Source organism: Neomonachus schauinslandi, chromosome 3 (assembly GCF_002201575.2).
Source record: "Neomonachus schauinslandi chromosome 3, ASM220157v2, whole genome shotgun sequence".
NCBI lineage: Eukaryota > Metazoa > Chordata > Mammalia > Carnivora > Phocidae > Neomonachus > Neomonachus schauinslandi.
Genome location: NC_058405.1, coordinates 132,735,803 through 132,755,094, shown reverse-complemented (window position 1 = coordinate 132,755,094; position 19,292 = coordinate 132,735,803). Strand labels below are relative to the sequence as shown.

At 39.0% G+C, this 19,292-nt stretch overlaps 1 protein-coding gene across 5 annotated transcripts in view; it reads left to right on the top strand.

Annotated features, from left to right (window-relative positions):
* Positions 1-19,292, top strand: part of TLK1 (tousled like kinase 1) — a 203,894-nt gene that overhangs the window by 45,870 nt on the left and 138,732 nt on the right. For 3 of the 5 annotated variants that reach the window (XM_044913671.1, XM_021702849.1, XM_021702848.1), the window contains exon 1: positions 1,817-2,505. The exons of 1 other annotated variant lie outside the window; for it this stretch is intronic. In XM_044913671.1, the coding sequence (XP_044769606.1) occupies positions 2,289-2,505 (217 nt within the window). In that variant the 5' untranslated portion in view covers positions 1,817-2,288. Of the gene's footprint in view, positions 1-1,816; positions 2,506-19,292 lie in introns of those variants that run through there. One more of the 5 variants, XM_021702850.2, reaches the window with a different exon arrangement.

Below are 19,292 nucleotides of genomic sequence, written 5' to 3'. Positions count from 1 at the left end.
AGAGGGAACACAAGCAGGGGGAGTGGGAGAGGGAGAAGCAGGCTTCCTGTGGAGCAGGGAGCCCAATGTGGGGCTCAATCCCAGGACCCTGGGATCAGGACCTGAGCCAAAGGCAGACGCTTAACAACTGTGCCACCCAGGCACCCCACACACAAACACTTCTACAGGAGGGAAAGTTCACAGTAGCACTGTTTGTAATAGCCTGAATGTGGAAACAATGCAAATGTTCATCAACAGGTGAACAATACAAAGGGGTATATTCATACAACGGAATACTCAGGAATAAGAAATATAAACTATGAAGTGCAACAATGTAGATGAAACTCAATTATGTTGAGAAAAAGAAGCTAGACAAGTACAGACTATGATTCCATTTATCTAAAATTCTGGAAAATGCAAACTAAGTGACAGAAAGCAGATGTGTGGTTACTTGGGGTGGGGTTGGAGTGCAAGAGGAACATCAACAGGGTAGAAGAAACTGTGGAGACTGATGGATATATTATCTTGCTTGTAGAATTGGTTTCAGGGTTGTATACACATCAAAACTTATCATATTGTACACTTTAAATGTGTTTATTGTATGTCAGTTATATTTCACAAAAGTTGTTTAATTTGTGTGATCTGCCTCTTAAGTTTGAAAAGCACAACAGGACTAAAAACTCACTGCAGAATCTGAAGCATAAGAAACCTAAAATTACTTCTGGAGATAACTGACAACCAAGGTTCTATTCTAGTATGATAGTTTATCTGAACACAACATTACTGTGAGAAATGCAAAGTCATAAAAATAAAAAAGAGAAATGACATTTTTGTCCCCCTGGTAATCATACCATTTCCTCCTGTCTATATGCAGTTGCTCTATTATCATAATCTGTTTAGTGTTCTATTCATTTTGGTTTTTTAGAGAGCAATAACCTTGGTGTATTTTTCCTGAACTATTAGACTGCTCTTTTATGAACAAGATGCCCAATCCCTGGTGTGTTTTACGTGTGTGGGTGTGTAGAAAGCTACACCGTATCTATAAATTTTAGCAAATACTGTAATTTGCTTTGGGATTTTCTAGTCGGGACTCAGCAGTGGCATGGAAACAAATGGGAACTTTCTAGAAACCATGCCCTCTTCCACAAGATGAACATTGGATAGTTTCCCTAAATATGTGAATTAATCAAATTTTTCTATTTCGATTGTCCATTTACTGTTTTTAAAAAAAGAACTGCTATACCACACACAGAGTGCACAACACGGGTAAAGATTCTTTCTCTTTTTAGAAAACATTCATAAAGTTTTATTTTCACCCACCCTCGCCCCCCGCTTAGTTTCTTAGCTCTTTTATTCGGTAATCACTCCCATTCTGCAGACGGGGAGACGCACGCAGGTTTTTCTGCACAGTGCAGAGGGGCAAGAAAGAAGCAACTCAACTTTTCAGTTCCATTTTGAGAAATGATCACATCGAACTCCTGCGAACGACAGCCCAGCGAGAGCAGAAGCATTTCTCCCCAGGCTGGGTGTGGGTCGGGAGCCAGGCGCGCTTCCGCGGGGAAGGAGGGGGGGTGGGGGAGTCAGGTGGCATCGGAGCGGGAGCCGGAGCCCGAGCGACGCGGCGGGGGCGCGTGCGGGGTGCGCCTCCCTCCGGCCGGCGCGGGGAGGCCGCCCCCGCGCACGCGAGTCCGCCGGCCCGGGGCTCCAGCTCAGCGCTGCGATCCGCGGGTGCGCCAGGGGCGCCCGGCGCCCGCGTCTCCTCCCTCCCTTGCGCGCTGGCTCCCTCTCCATCCCCCCCCCGCCCCCAACCCCTGGCAGGTCCCTCCCCCATGCCTGCTCCCGCGGCCGCCGCCGCTACCGGAGGCGCAGGAGCCTCGCGATAGTGTTTGCACAGGCGGCGCGTGACGCCGCCGCCGCCTGTAACTGATGCAGAGGTTACCCCGCCGCCTCAGCCGCCACCCACCGCCCGCCGCCGCCGCCGCCACCCAAGCGACGCCGGGGGCCGACGCACTGCAGAGGTGCCGGCAGGTTCCGCTCGCGGAAGTGTCCTCGGCCGGCGCAGCCCGCGCTCCGCCTGCACTCCAGCGGGCGCCCCCTCGACGCCTCCGCCGCCGCGCTTCTTCCCTCCGCCTCTTCCCCGGCGCGCCCGCCTGCTCCCTCGCTTCTCCCCCTTTTCCTCCTCCCCGTCCCCTCTCCTCCCCTCACCTCTTCCCCCCCTACCTCCCCCCCTTCTCGGTTTCCTCCCCCATCCCCTTGACTCTCCCCTCCCTGCCCTCGCTCCCTCGCTCGCCCTCAGCGCGGCCCCCGCCATGACGGAGGCGGGTGCCGGTGCCGTTGCCGCCGCTGCCGTCGCAGGGGGGGGAGTCGGGTTCCCAGAAAGTAGCTTGATGAGTGTCCAAAGTAGCAGTGGAAGTTTGGAGGGGCCGCCATCTTGGTCCCAGCTCTCCACGTCTCCAACCCCGGGCTCGGCGGCGGCGGCCAGGTCCCTGCTGAATCACACGCCGCCATCCGGGAGGCCCAGGGAAGGTAAGCGCCGTCGCGCCCGCGCCCGCTCGCGGGCCTGCTCTCCCGCGCCGCAGCCCCCGCGCCCCCCGGGTCTCTTCCCCCGACCCCAGGGTGGGGGATGGTGGCGAGGTGGACGCGAGGCCGCCCGGCTCCGGGGAGGTAGTGCGCTGGCTGTGGGTGGTGGTTCGCGGGTGGCGGCGGAGACGGACGAGGGGGTGCGCGCTGGAGGGGACGGGGCGAGGCGCGCAGACTCGTATGGGGTTCCTAAGAGCCAGTACTGCTAGGGTGAGAAGCCTCCCCCCGGACGCCAACCCCTTTCTGCTCCATTTGCTAGTACACTCAGTACTCTTAACCTCCTGGCCTCCGCTCTCTGGTGGGTTTTCCCTCCCGTTGAAGCATTCATCCTTGAGCCCCCTCCCCTTCCCTCGCGCACTCCTCCCATAGAGGCGGTCCCGGCTCTGCGAGCTTTGCAGCCCGGGACCTGAAGGATGCCCTCGCTAGCAGGGTCCCTGCCCTTTGGGGAGAGTCGCTTAAATTATCAAAGGCGACTTTGATCCCCTGCCTGGCCCCTTAGAGCAATTTAAACGACAGACTGACTCGTGGGCAGGCTTTTAAAACCACCCCCTCCAGATGGCTGCAACTTTCTCTCCTTCGCCATCACCTCCTGCGTGTTTGTGCGTTATCGCTCTTCGGCAAGTAGGCTACTGTTCTCTGACAGGGTCGTGGGTTTTGTGAGAAATACCGGCGTAAAGGTTAATGCAAACACGCACCAGATCGGTTACAATTGTTTTCTAAGTTTTCTGGTTTCTTGCATGCAAGTGTGCTGCCACCAGATGTAGCAGTTACACAGCTAGTAAGATACAGGAGTGCTTTTTGACTAAAATTTCAACTTGCTGTATTTAACTTTAAGTATACGACATAAAATGAAATTTGGGAGAACGCGCATTTATGAAGGAAGAATAAATGTGCATGGAATCGCATTTAATGCTCTTTTGTCTGGGAAAACGTTTAGCGGTATTCATCAGCAGTTGGTAAATGGGTTGTTCACTCCCAGTTGTGTCACACAAGGAGACTGTAGCCACATTTTCAGAAAATGTCTGGAAGTCCAAGAGTCTGCTGAATCCTTCAAAGAAACCAGGAGCTATGATTTATGTAGGAAATGGTGGGGTTAATTTATTTTGAAAATATCTGTCAATATTTACTACCCAGCCTTGACAATTGTTAATCAAGTGTTTTGTGCCCTGAATCTAGTGGTTCAGGCATAGCATTCTTTGTCATTTTGTTCCTGTGAGCATGTGTGAAAGTGACAATAGGCTCAAAGATTGGCATGAATTTGCTCCAGAAAATTCATGGGAACGTTTGATTTATGGCATCCATTAAACATGCTGAACACACTGACAGACATTTTCCCTCTTTTCCATTTCACCCCCAACACTGAGTTCTGATTATTAGAAGACAAAAGTTTATTTATTGACTAATTCAAATTTAGTGCATCTGGAGATTTTTCTTTTTGCACTTGAAAATTTGTAAATGAATGTTTCAAAATCTACTTTGTACATAGAGCAGTTGGTGCTTTTAGCATGCTTCTATTTTTGTAGTTTCATTAAGATGCTTAATGATAGTGTTACCAGTGATCGTGTGATGAGTGGTGGTAAATGATGGTCTTGGGAAAGCCTGTCTTTTTTAAAGGCTTTACCCTTTTTCCATTCTTTCATTTCTCAGATATTTATTGAGCCATTTCTGTGAGCCAGGGACTGTACTAGATACTGAGGACATAGTGTTGAATTGTTCATCTGTAACATCAGTTATCAGTGTTAGTAATTTGGGGGCTGCAAAATCTAGATTGTGAGTTTCTGAGGTTACTTAAACTGTAGTTAAAAAAAAACTTCTGTACTGTTCTGCACTTTTCCTGATGTTTGAAAATTTTGAGGGGTTGGAATAATTTAGCTTGAATTTCCAAATAAACAATTATTTCTAGAAGTTTGGATTACAGTAGGCTTTTATGTAAATTGGTGAATCTTTTGTTAATGAAATAAGACATGCTTTTGTGATCGTTATATTTCACCAAGTACCTCTGTGGCCACAGTGGTATATTTCTTTTTGACCGACCAGTATGTAAGTTAAAACTGTGTTAATCTTCTCTAGGGATATATATATTTATCTTGAAATTATAGTCTCATATCATTAATGCAAACAGGAATTGCATATATGGAACCCTAGACATAATGATGGGGACATTTTCTATTGAGTGAGATCCCAGTTTTCATTTTAACAAGTGTTTAGCATTTCTTGCAGGTATACACATTGGTATATTATATAAGTTGATGTAAGTTGAGAGAGCTTTGGACTTACGGTGATTGTTAGTAAGAATATAGTTAATATTAGTGGAACTTGAATATATGTATCAAGGTGAGAACAAACTGTTTCTGAAAAATTGAAGCAATTTAATGTAATATATGATAGAAAAATTTAAACTTAAAAGATACATATGTGTGTGGACATGTATTTTAAAGTTATGTGGTAAACTGCTTTTAAGCAAACTTAACTTTGAAAATGGGCTGTTTTTGAAGATGTATCATAAATATCTGTAAAACTTGATTATTTTGAAGTTTTGATACATTTGAAACCAAAATCTAATATTATAATCTATTTTCAATGCTGTGTATTTTGACTTTCATCATTTCTCACCCTGTTCTCATTCTCATCTTAATATAGTTTTACTTGATTACAAATAAAATGTACCTTTAAATATTAAAAGATCTAGGAATTTGTTGGAATTTAGGAATTTGTATGATAGAGTGTAGACAACATCTTTTCCTGAGTCCCAAAGCTTTTCTTTTATCAATCTTTAAGTTCCCTGAGAGGTGCTCAGCAGTGTAGCTCTAGATTTCATGTTGGATCTTTTATTTATTTATTTATTTATTTATTTTTTAAAAGATTTTATTTATTTGACACAGCGAAAGAAGGAACACAGGCAGGGGGAGTGGGAGAGGCAGAAGCAGGCTTCCTGCTGAGCAGAGAGCCCGATGCGGGGCTCCATCCCAGGACCCTGGGATCATGACCTGAGCTGAAGGCAGACCCTTAACGACTGAGCCACCCAGGCGCCCCTCATGTTGGATTTTTTTTTTTTTTAAAGATTTTATTTATTTGAGAGAGAGAGAATGAGAGACAGCACGAGAGGGAAGAGGGCAGAGGGAGAAGCAGACCCCCTGCTGAGCAGGGAGCCCGATGCGGGACTCGATCCCGGGACCCCAGGATCATTACCTGAGCGGAAGGCAGTCACTTAACCAACTGAGCCACCCAGGCGCCCCCATGTTGGATCTTTTAAACGTGTGATTTCTGTACCATTTTATCTTCTAATAATCCTGTGATTAAGGAAATGGGAAGTTAAGAAATTAAGTAAATTTTCAAATAGAGGTCAGTTTTGCTTCACTGAGACCTAGGAACCCAGTGTCATATTGGCTTGATGAGCAGATGGGGTTTTTTTGGCCTGTCAGTACATGGTTACTTTTAAATTAGTTATTGCTAAGAATCAAATGATTATACAGAAGACTTACATTTTCTTTTCTGTTCTATTTTACCAGGTATGAATAATTTGCTTTGCTTTTATATAAATAGTGAAAGTAGTTTGGTTAAAAAGATAATGTCACAATGTAATTAATCTGTTGCTCTGTTTTCATGTTTATAGACTGCATCCTTTAGAAGAATTAAAGTATTTGACTCTGGGTGATTGAGTTAATACGTGTAGGGAGTTGTTAAAAGTAAAGGTATACCAAATGGCCTTTTAGTTTCTTGAAGTCACTAGCTGGAGGAGGACAGGGTTTTATGTTTAAGGATTTTAGCTTATGAATAGATCCATGGTAGATGCCTCCTTTATGGAGGCACATTTATGTGTTAGAGGAGAGAGAAAAGGAGAGAATCCCAGAATTTAGTTAGCTGCCTGGGAATCTGCCCCTGGGAAACAGGTTTTTTGGTCTCAGGAACCCTTTACTCTCTTCAAAGTTACTGAGGACTCGACAGAGATTTTGTTTATGTGGGTTATGTCTATTGGTACTTACTATTTTAGAAATAATTTCAAAAATATTAACTTATCTAAAAATAATAAACTGATTACTTGTTAACAAATTTTTAAATGAATAAAAATTCTAAAACAAAAACTTTAGTGAGACTAGTAGCATTGTTTTACATTTTTGCATCACTTTAATTTCTGGCCTATTAAAAGACAGCTGGAGTTTGCTTCTGCTTTCAGTCTGTTGTGCTTTATTTTGATTGAGGTATTGTGAAGAGAATACAGCTTCACATAGGTATGTAGTTAGAAAACTTGATGTATTTTAATAGCCCTTTTAGAAATTGTATGTATTCTTTGATATTACACCAAAATTTGACAAGTGGCAGGTTTTTTTTTAAATGTTACTTGCAATATATGAGTACATTGTATTTCAGAATTGTCTCCGAGACCCACAAGAAATCTGTGGATCATATAATTATAGCCTAAGATGAGACCACTGAAAGGGTGGAAAGCGTGATAGCTATCTTCAGGTGTTTCAAAAACATAAAGCAGAGAGAGTAGATCCATTGTGCTGTTTTAGAATGTAGACCAGCAGGTGAAAGTTAGAAAGGCATAGGTGGAATTCAGTATAATTTGTTGACCAGGATGTAAGAAGGGTATAGCAGCTAGTGGAAAAAAAACTGCTCTTAAAGTGTTTAGTGATTCCAGAAACCAGTATTGCACTATATGTTACCTAACAAAATTTAATTTAAATTAAAAAAAAGTATATAGCGATAAGAATTTAAAGAATCTACAGGGACATTTTTGGGTGGGGCAGAGATTGAGTCTTATTTTGGATGTTATTGGATTAAGTGACTTCAGGTCCCATCCAGTTTAAAATGTAAACATTCTCTGGGTTTTTTGAAAATAGCTAAATACTGTAGTTAAACTATACATATATATGTATGAATGATTTTGAATATTCTCTTCAGTCACTAGTATGAAACTACTGTTGACTTTATTTTGTGTTTTTATTGTGCTTTTCCTCTTAGTATTTTCTGGAATCAACACTATCAGTCTTCCTGAAATCTTGCTAAATTCCCTGTGAAATATAATAAGCTTTGAAGGCATTTTAGGGAATCAGATGCTGCTTGTGATACAGTTTAGTAGAGTTTGTAATATATTTGGGCACAGAATTTTAGAATACTATGGGGGCTGATTTTCAGTTTTGAAAGAGTTTCACCATGTATAGTCTTTTATTTGTGATTGTTTATGCGATTTCAGAAGGACTATGCTTAATTTGTTCTAATGGTTTTAAAGCTAGAGAGCCTGAAAAAGGATACATGAAGGGAAAGTGTCTAAGTTGATTACTTTTGAATTTGAAAATGCATATTAGATATAACTAGTACATAAACTAAAATGAAGAATTTTAATTCTCATCTTACTCAGAGAATTATGTATGTAATATTTAGCTTGACCTAGAACAATTCATATTTTAATTTTGTAAGGAACATAATCTCTTCTGTGAGTTGGGATTGAAAGGTTAGATTTTAGGGAAGTTAAGCATAAATTCCCATAACTTTGTGGAGGTCAATTTAAGTATAGTGACACACAGCTTGAGACTTCATGTACTTGTTGCATTTGGATTTAGAGCTCATTTTCTATAGAAGAGCCACAGGAATAAGTCATTTGTTTCATAAAATTCTTCATGCTTGTTAATTTCCAGAAGTCTTAGAATAATTTAGAAGAATAGTGTTATGAAGTAGGAGAAGCAGTATGGTACAGATGAAAAAGTACATTGATCATAGTTGGAATCCAAGTGTAGTCCCTGCTTTGCCATTAACTATAGCTGTGTAACCTTGGGCAAGCTGCTTATCTCTCTGCTTCAGTTTCATAAAATGAGAATTGTAAGTGCTGAAAGGGACCTTGGAAGCAATTGAGTCCAAACCTCTCATTTTATAGATGAGGAAACTTAGGTATATTTGCCCAGGCTTTTACTCTGAGAGACTTGGGACCAAAATTCAGTTTTCTGACTCTCTACTTAGTACTTTTTTCTTTATACTTTGTGGCTTCTTTTCATCTATAAAATGAGGGATTTTGAATTCAGGGCTCTCAAAGGTCTTTACCAGCTCAAAAATACTATTTTTTTGACATTAGACCTAATATAACTTACTGGAGGAAAATCTGGGAGCTTTTATTTATTGGTGAAAGAAATGTTTCCTGAAGAAGCAATATGACCTTTTCAAGGTTATGTTTGGGTTTATTAAGAGAAGATAGGCTTCATTATTATAAAAAAAATTTTCAAATTTATGAGCGTGGTAAGTAGTGTGCTGAGTGATCTTGTTTTTTTTTTTAATGATCTACATTCTAAAACGTTATGAATATATTAAAAACCATGTTAATTACAGAAATGACAGTTTGGTGCTCTGAAATGAAACTAGGTTTCTGGAGTGTTTGCCCCCTCTAAGTTAGGTGCTCTGTTTCTTAGTGTTTTACAGGATTGTCATGATTTCATAGCATGTCCATCATGCTACCTTTTATTATAGTTTTATTTATGTTGCCTACTAATGGAAAAGTCTTGAATTCGGAGACTGTGTTTTGTTCATTTCTGTATTCTCGGTGCATACTAGGATGTCCTCTGTAGAGTTTGCACCCAACACAAAGTTTTGTTGAAGGACTGTTAAGTTTGCTTAAAAACAGAGTGTATATATTAACGTGCACGTATTTTCAGACCCCGGAAGATTCTTACGTTAGTAATTCTTAGGCAAGTTATATTTTAGAGAGTGATGTGGATAGCAGCAACAATAATAGCTACAATTTATTGTTTGCATATATATATTCATTTAATTCTTATAACTCTATGAGGCATATACAATTTTTATTCTCATTTTACAGTTGAGGAAACTGAAGCACAGAGAAGTGAAGAAAGAAGTGAAGAAAGTTAGAGGTGAAGAAAGCAAGAAACTTGCCCATGATGCAGTAGTGAATGTTAGGGCTGAGATTTGAACAAAGTCTGCATTTTAACCACAAGGATATATTGCCTGAGATAGAGAAATTTGGTCTTTGGTTAATTTCTAAGTTATTTTTCCTTCATAAATTTTAATTGACTAATCAGTCTTTTAGGCTCGTTCAGTTTATCTGTAAACTTCTGTTAATTTTTTTTGCATGAGTTTTATACATGTATGAAGATAAGATTAAAAAACAATACACATAATAAGCCCCAAATCAAACAACCCAGTTTAGAAAGCTGTACCAGCTGTGCAAATCTTACATTTCATTTTTTCCGATTGTTTGGTTCTTTCATGGGAAATGTTAGAGGTACACTAATGAAAAACCTTATTTTTATGTTTAATAATCTAAATTGGAATGCCATTTATCTTCCTCTTTTGGCCTCCTAAGCCCACCACGGCCATAACAAATAAACGTTAGAATTTGAACAAAGAATTTTCCACTGTCAGTATAGGAGTTACTACTTATGTGGAGGCTTTATAACCTCGTGCATGAGGCTCTGAACAAAATTGAGGTGCTTTAGTGGCAGATCTTTGTTACTAGTATCCAACATGGGCAGGGAAAAGAGGCTTGAAGCTCAATATGGCACATGTATAAGAAGAATTTTTAAAGCACTTAGTTTAAATTACTTTATTGCATACAAAACAAATCTCTTGGTAACGTATTATTTAGTAAATCTAATGAGAGACAATTTGAATAGGTTAATAGGAATTCAAAGCATGGTGTGGAAAGATACAAAGCTGATTCAGGGAGTAGGTTATGAAACTTAAATCTTCTCATGTGGCTTCATTATTAGGTCTGAAATGTTGGGAATATCAAGAAGACAAGTTATGCCAATATTTAAGCAAAAATGCTTATATTCTACAAAGATGTATTACAAAGCCAAATGTGAGTGACTTTTGGGGATGACTTGTAATATTGTTCCTCTTCATTATGAATACATACGTACTCATAAATGTGTGCCTTCCTTGGAAACTAATTTAGCTGGAGATAATGACAAACTTTTCTTAGATTTAAATTTTTAAGTGTTATTGTTAATAGTATCTGCCAATATTGTTAAGTGTGATACATTGTGTGATTTCATGATTCCACACTTGACACTAGGTATGCGTTTCCTATCTGATGATAAATATAGTGCCACTGGGGAAGATCATAAGGATTTGTTTGAAGCCAGTCAGATTCTTCCTGTCTCTAATGAGATCTGAGGCATGTTCCAATTTTTTTTTGTTTTTGGTAAATAGTGTGTTTGCTTCTTTAAAAATACAGTTTTTCCTTTCTCTGGGCACAAGGTTTTAAAAATATTGTTGTAATTATATGGTTTAGTCAACTTTGTTACTTTTTTTTTACTTATATGTCTCATTTATTCATACATATACTTGTTAATGGTAGGCCCTGTTCTAGGTACTTTGTAAATAGTAACTCATTTACGTCTAACAATCATATGAAGTAAGTACCATTAAATCCCTATTTTACATATGAGGAAATTGAGGCCCAGAGAGGTTAAGTAACTTACTGAAGAACACATAGAGAATATGTAGCAGAGCCAGGATTCAGACTAGGCTCCTAAGTGCATGCTCTTAACAGTTACACTGTTTTGTCAATGGTATTCCATTGAATAGATGTGCTGTAATTTACTTAGTTAAACATTCTTTAGGTAGTGTATTAGTCATGGTTCTCTTGCTTACCGGTGATAAAAGGGAATTTATTCGTTTACATAACTGGGAATTGTATGTGTGAAGGAGGATGGAATAGCTTTGAAAATAGTTTTGATCCAAGATCTCAAATAATGTCATTGAGCCTCTGTTTCCATTTCTGGTTTCTTCTGGCCCCTTATTTTTGGAGCTTCCAGACACGTGTAGCTTTTAGAGTAGCAACCACAAAGGAAAGACAGCCTCTCTTTCCTGATGTCCACATGTCAGTTAGTTCTGGGTTGATGCTGATGTATTCTAATTGTCAGTTTCTTAACCAATCCCTGGGACCTGGGAGATGAAGTACTGAAAGGTCATTAGCCACTATGGTTGTGGTTAGGGTGAGTTGGGGAACCCACAGAAAATCATGATTGACAATCCTCTTAAGATCACACAGATTAGTCGAGTGGCAGTTTTCCAGAGAAAGGGATTATGGTGAACAAATACAACTATTATAAGTAGGTTTGGTTATTTAGGTTATTTCTTTTTAATTTAAATTTTATTTTTTGGCTATTATAGATAACGATATAATGAATATTTTTGAGTAAAAGCCTTTTTTTTATTTTTAAAGGACTTCTCAATGAAATTGTCAGGGCAAAAAGTATGACAATTTTAGGACTTTTGATGAATGTTACCAAATTATTATTTTTTTTTTTTTTAAAGATTTTATTTATTTATTTGACAGAGAGAGACACAGCGAGAGAGGGAGCACAAGCAGGGGGAGTGGGAGAGGGAGAAGCAGGCTCCCCGAGGAGCAGGGAGCCCGATGCGGGACTCGATCCCAGGACCCTGGGATCATGACCCGAGCTGAAGGCAGTCGCTTAACCAACTGAGCCACCCAGGCACCCTTACCAAATTATTATTTGAAGAATTGTACCCAGCTCATGTATCAAAAATACATGAGATGGCCGTATATATATATATATATATATATATATATATTTTAATTTTATTATGTTAATCACCATACATTACATCATTAGTTTTTGATGTAGTGTTCCATGATTCATTGTTTGTGTATAACACCTAGTGCTCCATTCAATACGTGCCCTCTTTAATACCCATCACCAGGCTAACACATCCCCCCACCCCCTCCCCTCCAGAAACCTCAGTTTTTTCTCAGAGTCCATCGTCTCTCATGGTTCGTCTCCCCCTCCGATTTCCCCCCCTTCATTTTTCCCTTCCGCTATCTTCTTTTTTTTTTTTTTTAACATATAATGTATTATTTGTTTCAGAGGTACAGGTCTGTGATTCAACAGTCTTACACAATTCACAGCACTCACCATAACACAACCTTCCCCAGTGTCTATCACCCAGCCACCCCATCCCTCCCAGCCCTACCACTGCAGCAACCCTCAGTTTGTTTCTTGAGATTAAGAATTCCTCATATCAGTGAGAACATATGATACATGTCTTTCTCTGATTGACTTATTTCGCTTAGCATAACACCCTCCAGTTCCATCCACGTCGTTGCAAATGGCAAGATTTCATTTCTTTTGATGGCTGCATAATATTCCATTGCATATATATACCACATTTTCTTTATCCATTCATCTGTCGATGGACATCTTGGCTCTTTCCACAGTTTGGCTATTGTGGACATTGCTGCTATAAACATCAAGGTGCACGTACCCCCTCGGATCCCTACATTTGTATCTTTGGGGTAAATACCCAGTAGTGCAATTGCTGGGTCATAGGGTAGCTCTATTTTTAACTTTTTGAGGAGCATCCATACTGTTTTCCAGAGTGGCTGCACCAGCTTGCATTCCCACCAACAGTGTAGGAGGGTTCCCCTTTCTCTGCATCCCCGCCAACATCTGTCGTTTCCTGACTTGTTAATTTTAGCCGTTCTGACTGGTGTGAGGTGGTATCTCATTGAGGTTTTGATTTGGATTTCCCTGATGCCAAGCCATGTTGGGCACTTGCATGTGTCTGTTGGCCATTTGGATATCTTCTTTGGAAAAATGTCTGTTCATGTCTTCTGCCCATTTCTTGATTGGATTATTTGTTCTTTGAGTGTTGAGTTTGATAAGTTCTTCATAGATTTTCGATACTAGTCCTTTATCTGATATGTCATTTGCAAATATCTTGTCCCATTCTGTCTGTTGTCTTCTGGTTTTGTTGACTGTTTCTTTTGCTGTGCAAAAGCTTTTTATCTTGATGAAGTCCCAATAGTTCATTTTTGCCCTTGCTTCCCTTGCCTTTGGCGATGTTTCTAAGAAGAAGTTGCTGTGGCTGAGGTCGAAGAGGTTGCTGCCTGTGTTCTCCTCTAGGATTTTGATGGACGCCTGTCTCACATTTAGGTCTTTCAACCATTTGGAGTCTGTTTTTGTGTGTGGTGTAAGGAAGTGGCCCCGTTTCATTCTTCTGCATGTGGCTGTCCAATTTGCCCAACAAAATTGTGTTGAAGAGACTGGTTTTTTTTCCATTGGACATTCTTTCCTGCTTCGTCGAAGATTAGTTGACCATAGAGTTGAGGGTCGATTTCTGGGCTCTCTATTCTGTTCCCTTGATCTCTGTGTCTGTTTTTGTGCCAGTACCATACTGTCTTGACGATGACAGCTTTGTAATAGAGCTGGAAGTCTGGAATTGTGATGCCGCTGGGTTTGCTTTTCTTTTTCAACACTCCTCTGGCTATTGGGCGTCTTTTCTGGTTCCATACAAATTTTAGGATTATTCCATTTCTTTGAAAAAAGTGGATGGTATTTTGCTGGGGATTGCATTGAGTCTGTAGATTGCTCTAGGTAGCATTGACATCTTCACAATATTTGTTCTTCCAATCCATGAGCATGGAACATTTTTCCATTTCTTTGTGTCTTCCTCAATTTCTTTCATGAGTATTTTATAGTTTTCTGAGTACAGATCCTTTACCTCTTTGGTTAGATTTATTCCTAGGTATCTTATGTTTTTGGGTGCAATTGTAAATGGGATCGACTCCTTAATTTCTCTTTCTTCTGTCTTGTTGGTGTATAGAAATGCCGCTGATTTCTGTGCATTGATTTTCTATCCTGCCACTTTACTGAATTCCTGTATGAGTTCTGGCAGTTTTGGGGTGGAGTCTATTGGGTTTTCCACATAAAGTATCATATCATCTGCAAAGAGTGAGAGTTTGACTTCTTCTTTGCCGATTTGGATGCCTTTGATTTCTTTTTGTTGTCTGATTGCTGTGGCTAGGACTTCTAGTACTATGTTGAATAGCACTGGTGATAGTGGACATCCCTACTTTAGGGGGAAAGCTCTCAGTTTTTCCCCATTGAAAATGATATCTGCTGTGGGTTTTTCATAGATGGCTTTTATGATATTGAGGGATGTACCCTCTATCCCTATACTCTGAAGAGTTTTGATCAAGAAAGAATACTATATCCAGCTAGGCTGTTATTGAAAATAGAAGGAGAGATAAAAGCCTTCCAGGACAAATAAAAACTAATGGAATTTGCAAACACGAAACCAGCCCTACAAGAAATATTGAAAAGGGTCCTCTAAGCAAAGAGAGAGCCTAAAAGTAACATAGACCAGAAAGGATCACAGACAATATACAGTAACAGTCATCTTACAGGCAATACAATGGCACTAAATTCATATCTTTCAGTAGTTACCCTGAATGTAAATGGGCTAAATGCCCCAATCGAAAGACACAGGGTATCAGATTGGATAAAAAAAACAAGACCCATTGATATGCTGTCTGCAAGAGACTCATTTTAGACCCAAAGACACCTCCAGATTGAAAGTGAGGGGCTGGAAAACCATTTACCATGCTAATGGATACCAAAAGAAAGCTGGGGTTGCAATCCTTATATCAGACAAATTAGATTTTAAACCAAAGACTATAATAAGAGATGAGGAAGGACACTATATCATACTTAAAGAGTCTATCCAACAAGAAGATCTAACAATTGTAAATATCTATGCCCCTAACACGGGAGCAGCCAATTATATAAGGCAATTAATAACAAAAGCAAAGAAACACATCGACAACAATACAATAATAGTAGGGGACTTTTAACACCCCCCTCACTGAAATGGACAGATCGTCTAAGCAAAAGATCAACAAGGAACAATAAAGACTTTAAATGACACACTGGACCAAATGGACTTCACAGACATATTCAGAACATTCCATCCCAAAGCAAAAGAATACACGTTCTTCTCTAGTGTCCATGGAACATTCTGCAGAATAGATCACATCCTAGGTCGCAAATCAGGTCTCAACCGATACCAAAAGATTGGGATCATTCCCTGCCTATTTTCAGACCACAATGCTTTGAAACTAGAACTCAATCACAAGAGGAAAGTCGGAAAGAACTCAAATACATGGAGGCTAAAGAGCATTCTACTAAAGAATGAATGGGTCAACCAGGAAATTAAAGAATTTAAAAAATTCATGGAAACCAATGAAAATGAAAACACAACTGTTCAAAATCTTTGGGATGCAGCAAAGGCAGTCCTAAGAGGAAAGTATTTAGTAATACAATCCTTTCTCAAGAAACAAGAAAGGTCTCAAATACACAACCTAACCCTACACCTAAAGGAGCTGGAGAAAGAACAGCAAATAAAGCCTAGACCCAGCAGGAGAAGAGAAATAATAAAGATCAGAGCAGAAATCAATGAAATAGAAACCAAAAGAACAGTAGAACAGATCAACGAAACTAGGAGCTGGTTCTTGGAAAGAATTAATAATATTGATAATCCCCCTAGCCAGACTTAATCAAAAAGAAAAGAGAAAGGACCCAAATAAATAAAATCATGAATGAAAGAGGAGAGATCACAACCAACACCAAAGAAATACAATTATAAGAACATATTATGAGCAACTCTATGCCAGCAAATTAGATAACCTGGAAGAAATGGATGCATTCCTAGAGATGTATCAACTACCAAAACTGAACCAGGAAGAAATAGAAAACCTGAACAGACACATAACCACTAAGGAAATTGAAGCAGTCATCAAAAATCTCCCAAAAAACAAGAGCCCTGGGCCAGATGGCTTCCCAGGGAATTCTACCAAACATTTAAAGAAAAATTAATACCTATTTTTCTGAAACTGTTCCAAAAAATAGAAATGGAAGGAAAACTTCCAAACTCGTTTTATGAGGCCAGCATTACCTTGATCCCAAAACCAGACAAAGACCCCATCAAAAAGGAGAATTGCAGACCAATATCCCTGATGAACATGGATGCAAAAATTCTCACCAAAATACTAGCCAATAGGATCCAACAGTACATTAAAAGTATTACTCACCACGACCAAGTGGGATTTATTCCTGGGCTGCAAGGTTGGTTCAACATCCACAAATCAGTCATTGTGATACATTAATAAAAGAAAGAACAAGAACCATATGATCCTCTCAATAGATGCAGAAAAAGCATTTGACAAAGTATGGGCATATATTTTTGAACCAGGTAGGGTTCAACTCATCCTAGGAAATATTGGACTTCAATGTTATTAACACAGTGTCTTGCACTTAACTGAAAGGTTAGAAACCTGACACTGAACATGTATCTAATGGAGTTTATTAAATGCATCCTGCAAGCTCTTGGCCCTTACTTCTCTTTCTTCCTAGTGTCCTACTTCTTTGACCTAGTTGACAACATTTAGTTTTTGGATATTGGATACCATATGTTAAAAGCATTATGATTTAGAAAGGTGGTGTAGCATAAGTAATAGTTACAAGCATGCATTTGTTAGGCCTGGGTTTCATTTGGATGTTGTCACTTAACTACATTTACTAACCTCTCATTGCCTCACCTGTAGATTTTCTTTTCTTTCTTTTTTTTTTTAAAAATACAGTGGTTGTATTATTTTTAAAAATTTATTTATTTACTGGGGGGGTGGTGAGGGATAGGGAGAGCGAGAACCTTAAGCAGGCTCCACGCCCAACATGAAGTGGGACTCGGGGCTCGATCTCATGACCCTGAGATCATGACCTGAGCTGAAACTTGAGAGTCAGAGGCTTAACCCAGTGAGCCACCCAGGCACCCCTCACCTGTAGATTTTCTTGGTTGTAGGATGGGATAGTAGTAGTAACTACTTCACAGGGTTGTGAGAGTTACATGAGAAATTCGTGGCATTTTAACCAGTGTATGTTAAATATTACTATTATATGTAGATAAAATGATGCTTTCAAATTTAAATTTTTTTCTTTGTTTAAATGGTAAGAATAGAAAAGTATTATCTGGATAAAGGTCCCTTATGGCCGGAGTACTCTTGATTCTCATGGATTGTCTCCCTGGGCTGTTGAATTCTAGCAGAGTTGTGTCTGACAGAGGCAGATTTCAGAGGATGTTTAAAATTGCTACTTTCATTATTTTACTTCTTGTAATTATTTGTGGCTTGAGAATTGATCAGATTTATGAGACATGCTTACAACATTTAAGCAAGCATCAAGCACTAAATTTGGATTAGCAGTGTTTATGCTTTATCTTGCTTTTCATATTGCTTTTGATATGCAGAAGTATACTTTAAAGCACTGCATTAAAAATTGTAAAAGCGGCATGTATTGTTTTTGTGTTTCTTATTTGTACCAAGGAGATTGCTTTATGTGCACTAGGTATTTAATAATGTGTGTTTATTAGTGGGTGTGTAGGCAGTGTAGTATAAGGGTTAGGATTGTGGGCTTACTGTAGATAGACCTGGAAATATATCCTTTCTCTGTCACTTCCTGAGCTGTGTGACCTTGGTTAAGTTACTTGCTGCTGTTGTTGTTGTTATTTGTGTATGTGTGTTCATGCATTGGTGAATTTTTTCTTTTGAGAAAAAAGGCAGGGATAAAAAAGCTCTTATTAGAGAGTCATTGAAAAGTAATGTGTAGGTTGCATTCCCTCATATGTATATGTTGTCATCTTATAGTTTTCATAATTATATTTTAAATGAATGTATACTAACTTATTTAGTTGATATGTATACCAAAACTTAGTAATAATTGTGATCTCATTTCTTTTCACTGTATAATGTTGTGGCATTTGTTATGTATATAATAGTTTTTCTTTGTTTAAATTGCTTCTTTGGTATACGTTTGAAGGATTTGGCTTATTGGGCAAAAGGAGACAGATACTTTAATGTGTTATGTACTTTATATTTCATTTTATATTGTCATTATTGTTTTCCCAATGGGATAACTAGGATCTTAGAGTCTGTTATTGCTTCTCAGATATGAATCAATTGTCAGAGCTTCACATTTATAGAAACCTTTTGCCATAGTTTATTCATTCAGCATGTATTTTTGGATCTAGAGCCTAGCACTGGGAAAACAAAGATACATAAGATACAGTCTGTACCTCCTAGGAGCTTGTTCACAGTCTGGTGAGGAAGACTATAATTCATAATATGTAATTTGTACTTTTGAAAAACACCTTGTGGGTCAGGTAAAACAGTCTGTGAGTTACCAGTTCTCAACTTCTGAAATAAACAGAAGAACTGTAATATAGTTGTAGCATATAGTTTATCAAGGTGTTATATCCATTGGTCATTTGGTTGCTAGAAAAAAAACTTAAGCAAAACAGATTCATTATTAGAAGGATATAGGGCTGGGTATATCTTAGAACCCAGTTAGGCTGCAAGGGGACTGAAATAGAAACTGGAAAGTCAGGAACCACAGTAGTACTGTTCTCTTGTGGATTGTAAAGCAGCCCTTTCCAGCTGTGAAGGAAAGTTCTCTAAAAAGGAAAATAGGAAGGGAGGAAATTGTATTTCTATCACAGAGGTATGAACCAAGTGCTCCCTAGAGAAAGGAATTAGAAAATTTTCCTTCAGTTTATCTATTAAATGGTATCTTCTTGTTTCAATTGCGATGTCTTGATTGCTAGTGAGAACTTAATATTTGTACAAAAGCCCATTGCTAATTTTTCTTGAAATCTGTGTCTTAGGCATTAGAATATATATGGTAGTGATGTCAGTCCTTGTTATAGTTGATGAAACCATTTTCTCCATCATTTTTTTCTTTTTATGTATTTGTAAATTTTTCATTGTATAAAGTTTTATACTTTCATTAAATTCAACACAAGTTTTTCCTTGTGATGTTTTTAAGTACACGTGTTTAAAAATTATTAGCCTCTAAAGTTCAAGTACTATAGTTTTACTGTGATGCAGTTTATTTCATTTTTTTTAAAGATTTATTTATTTATTT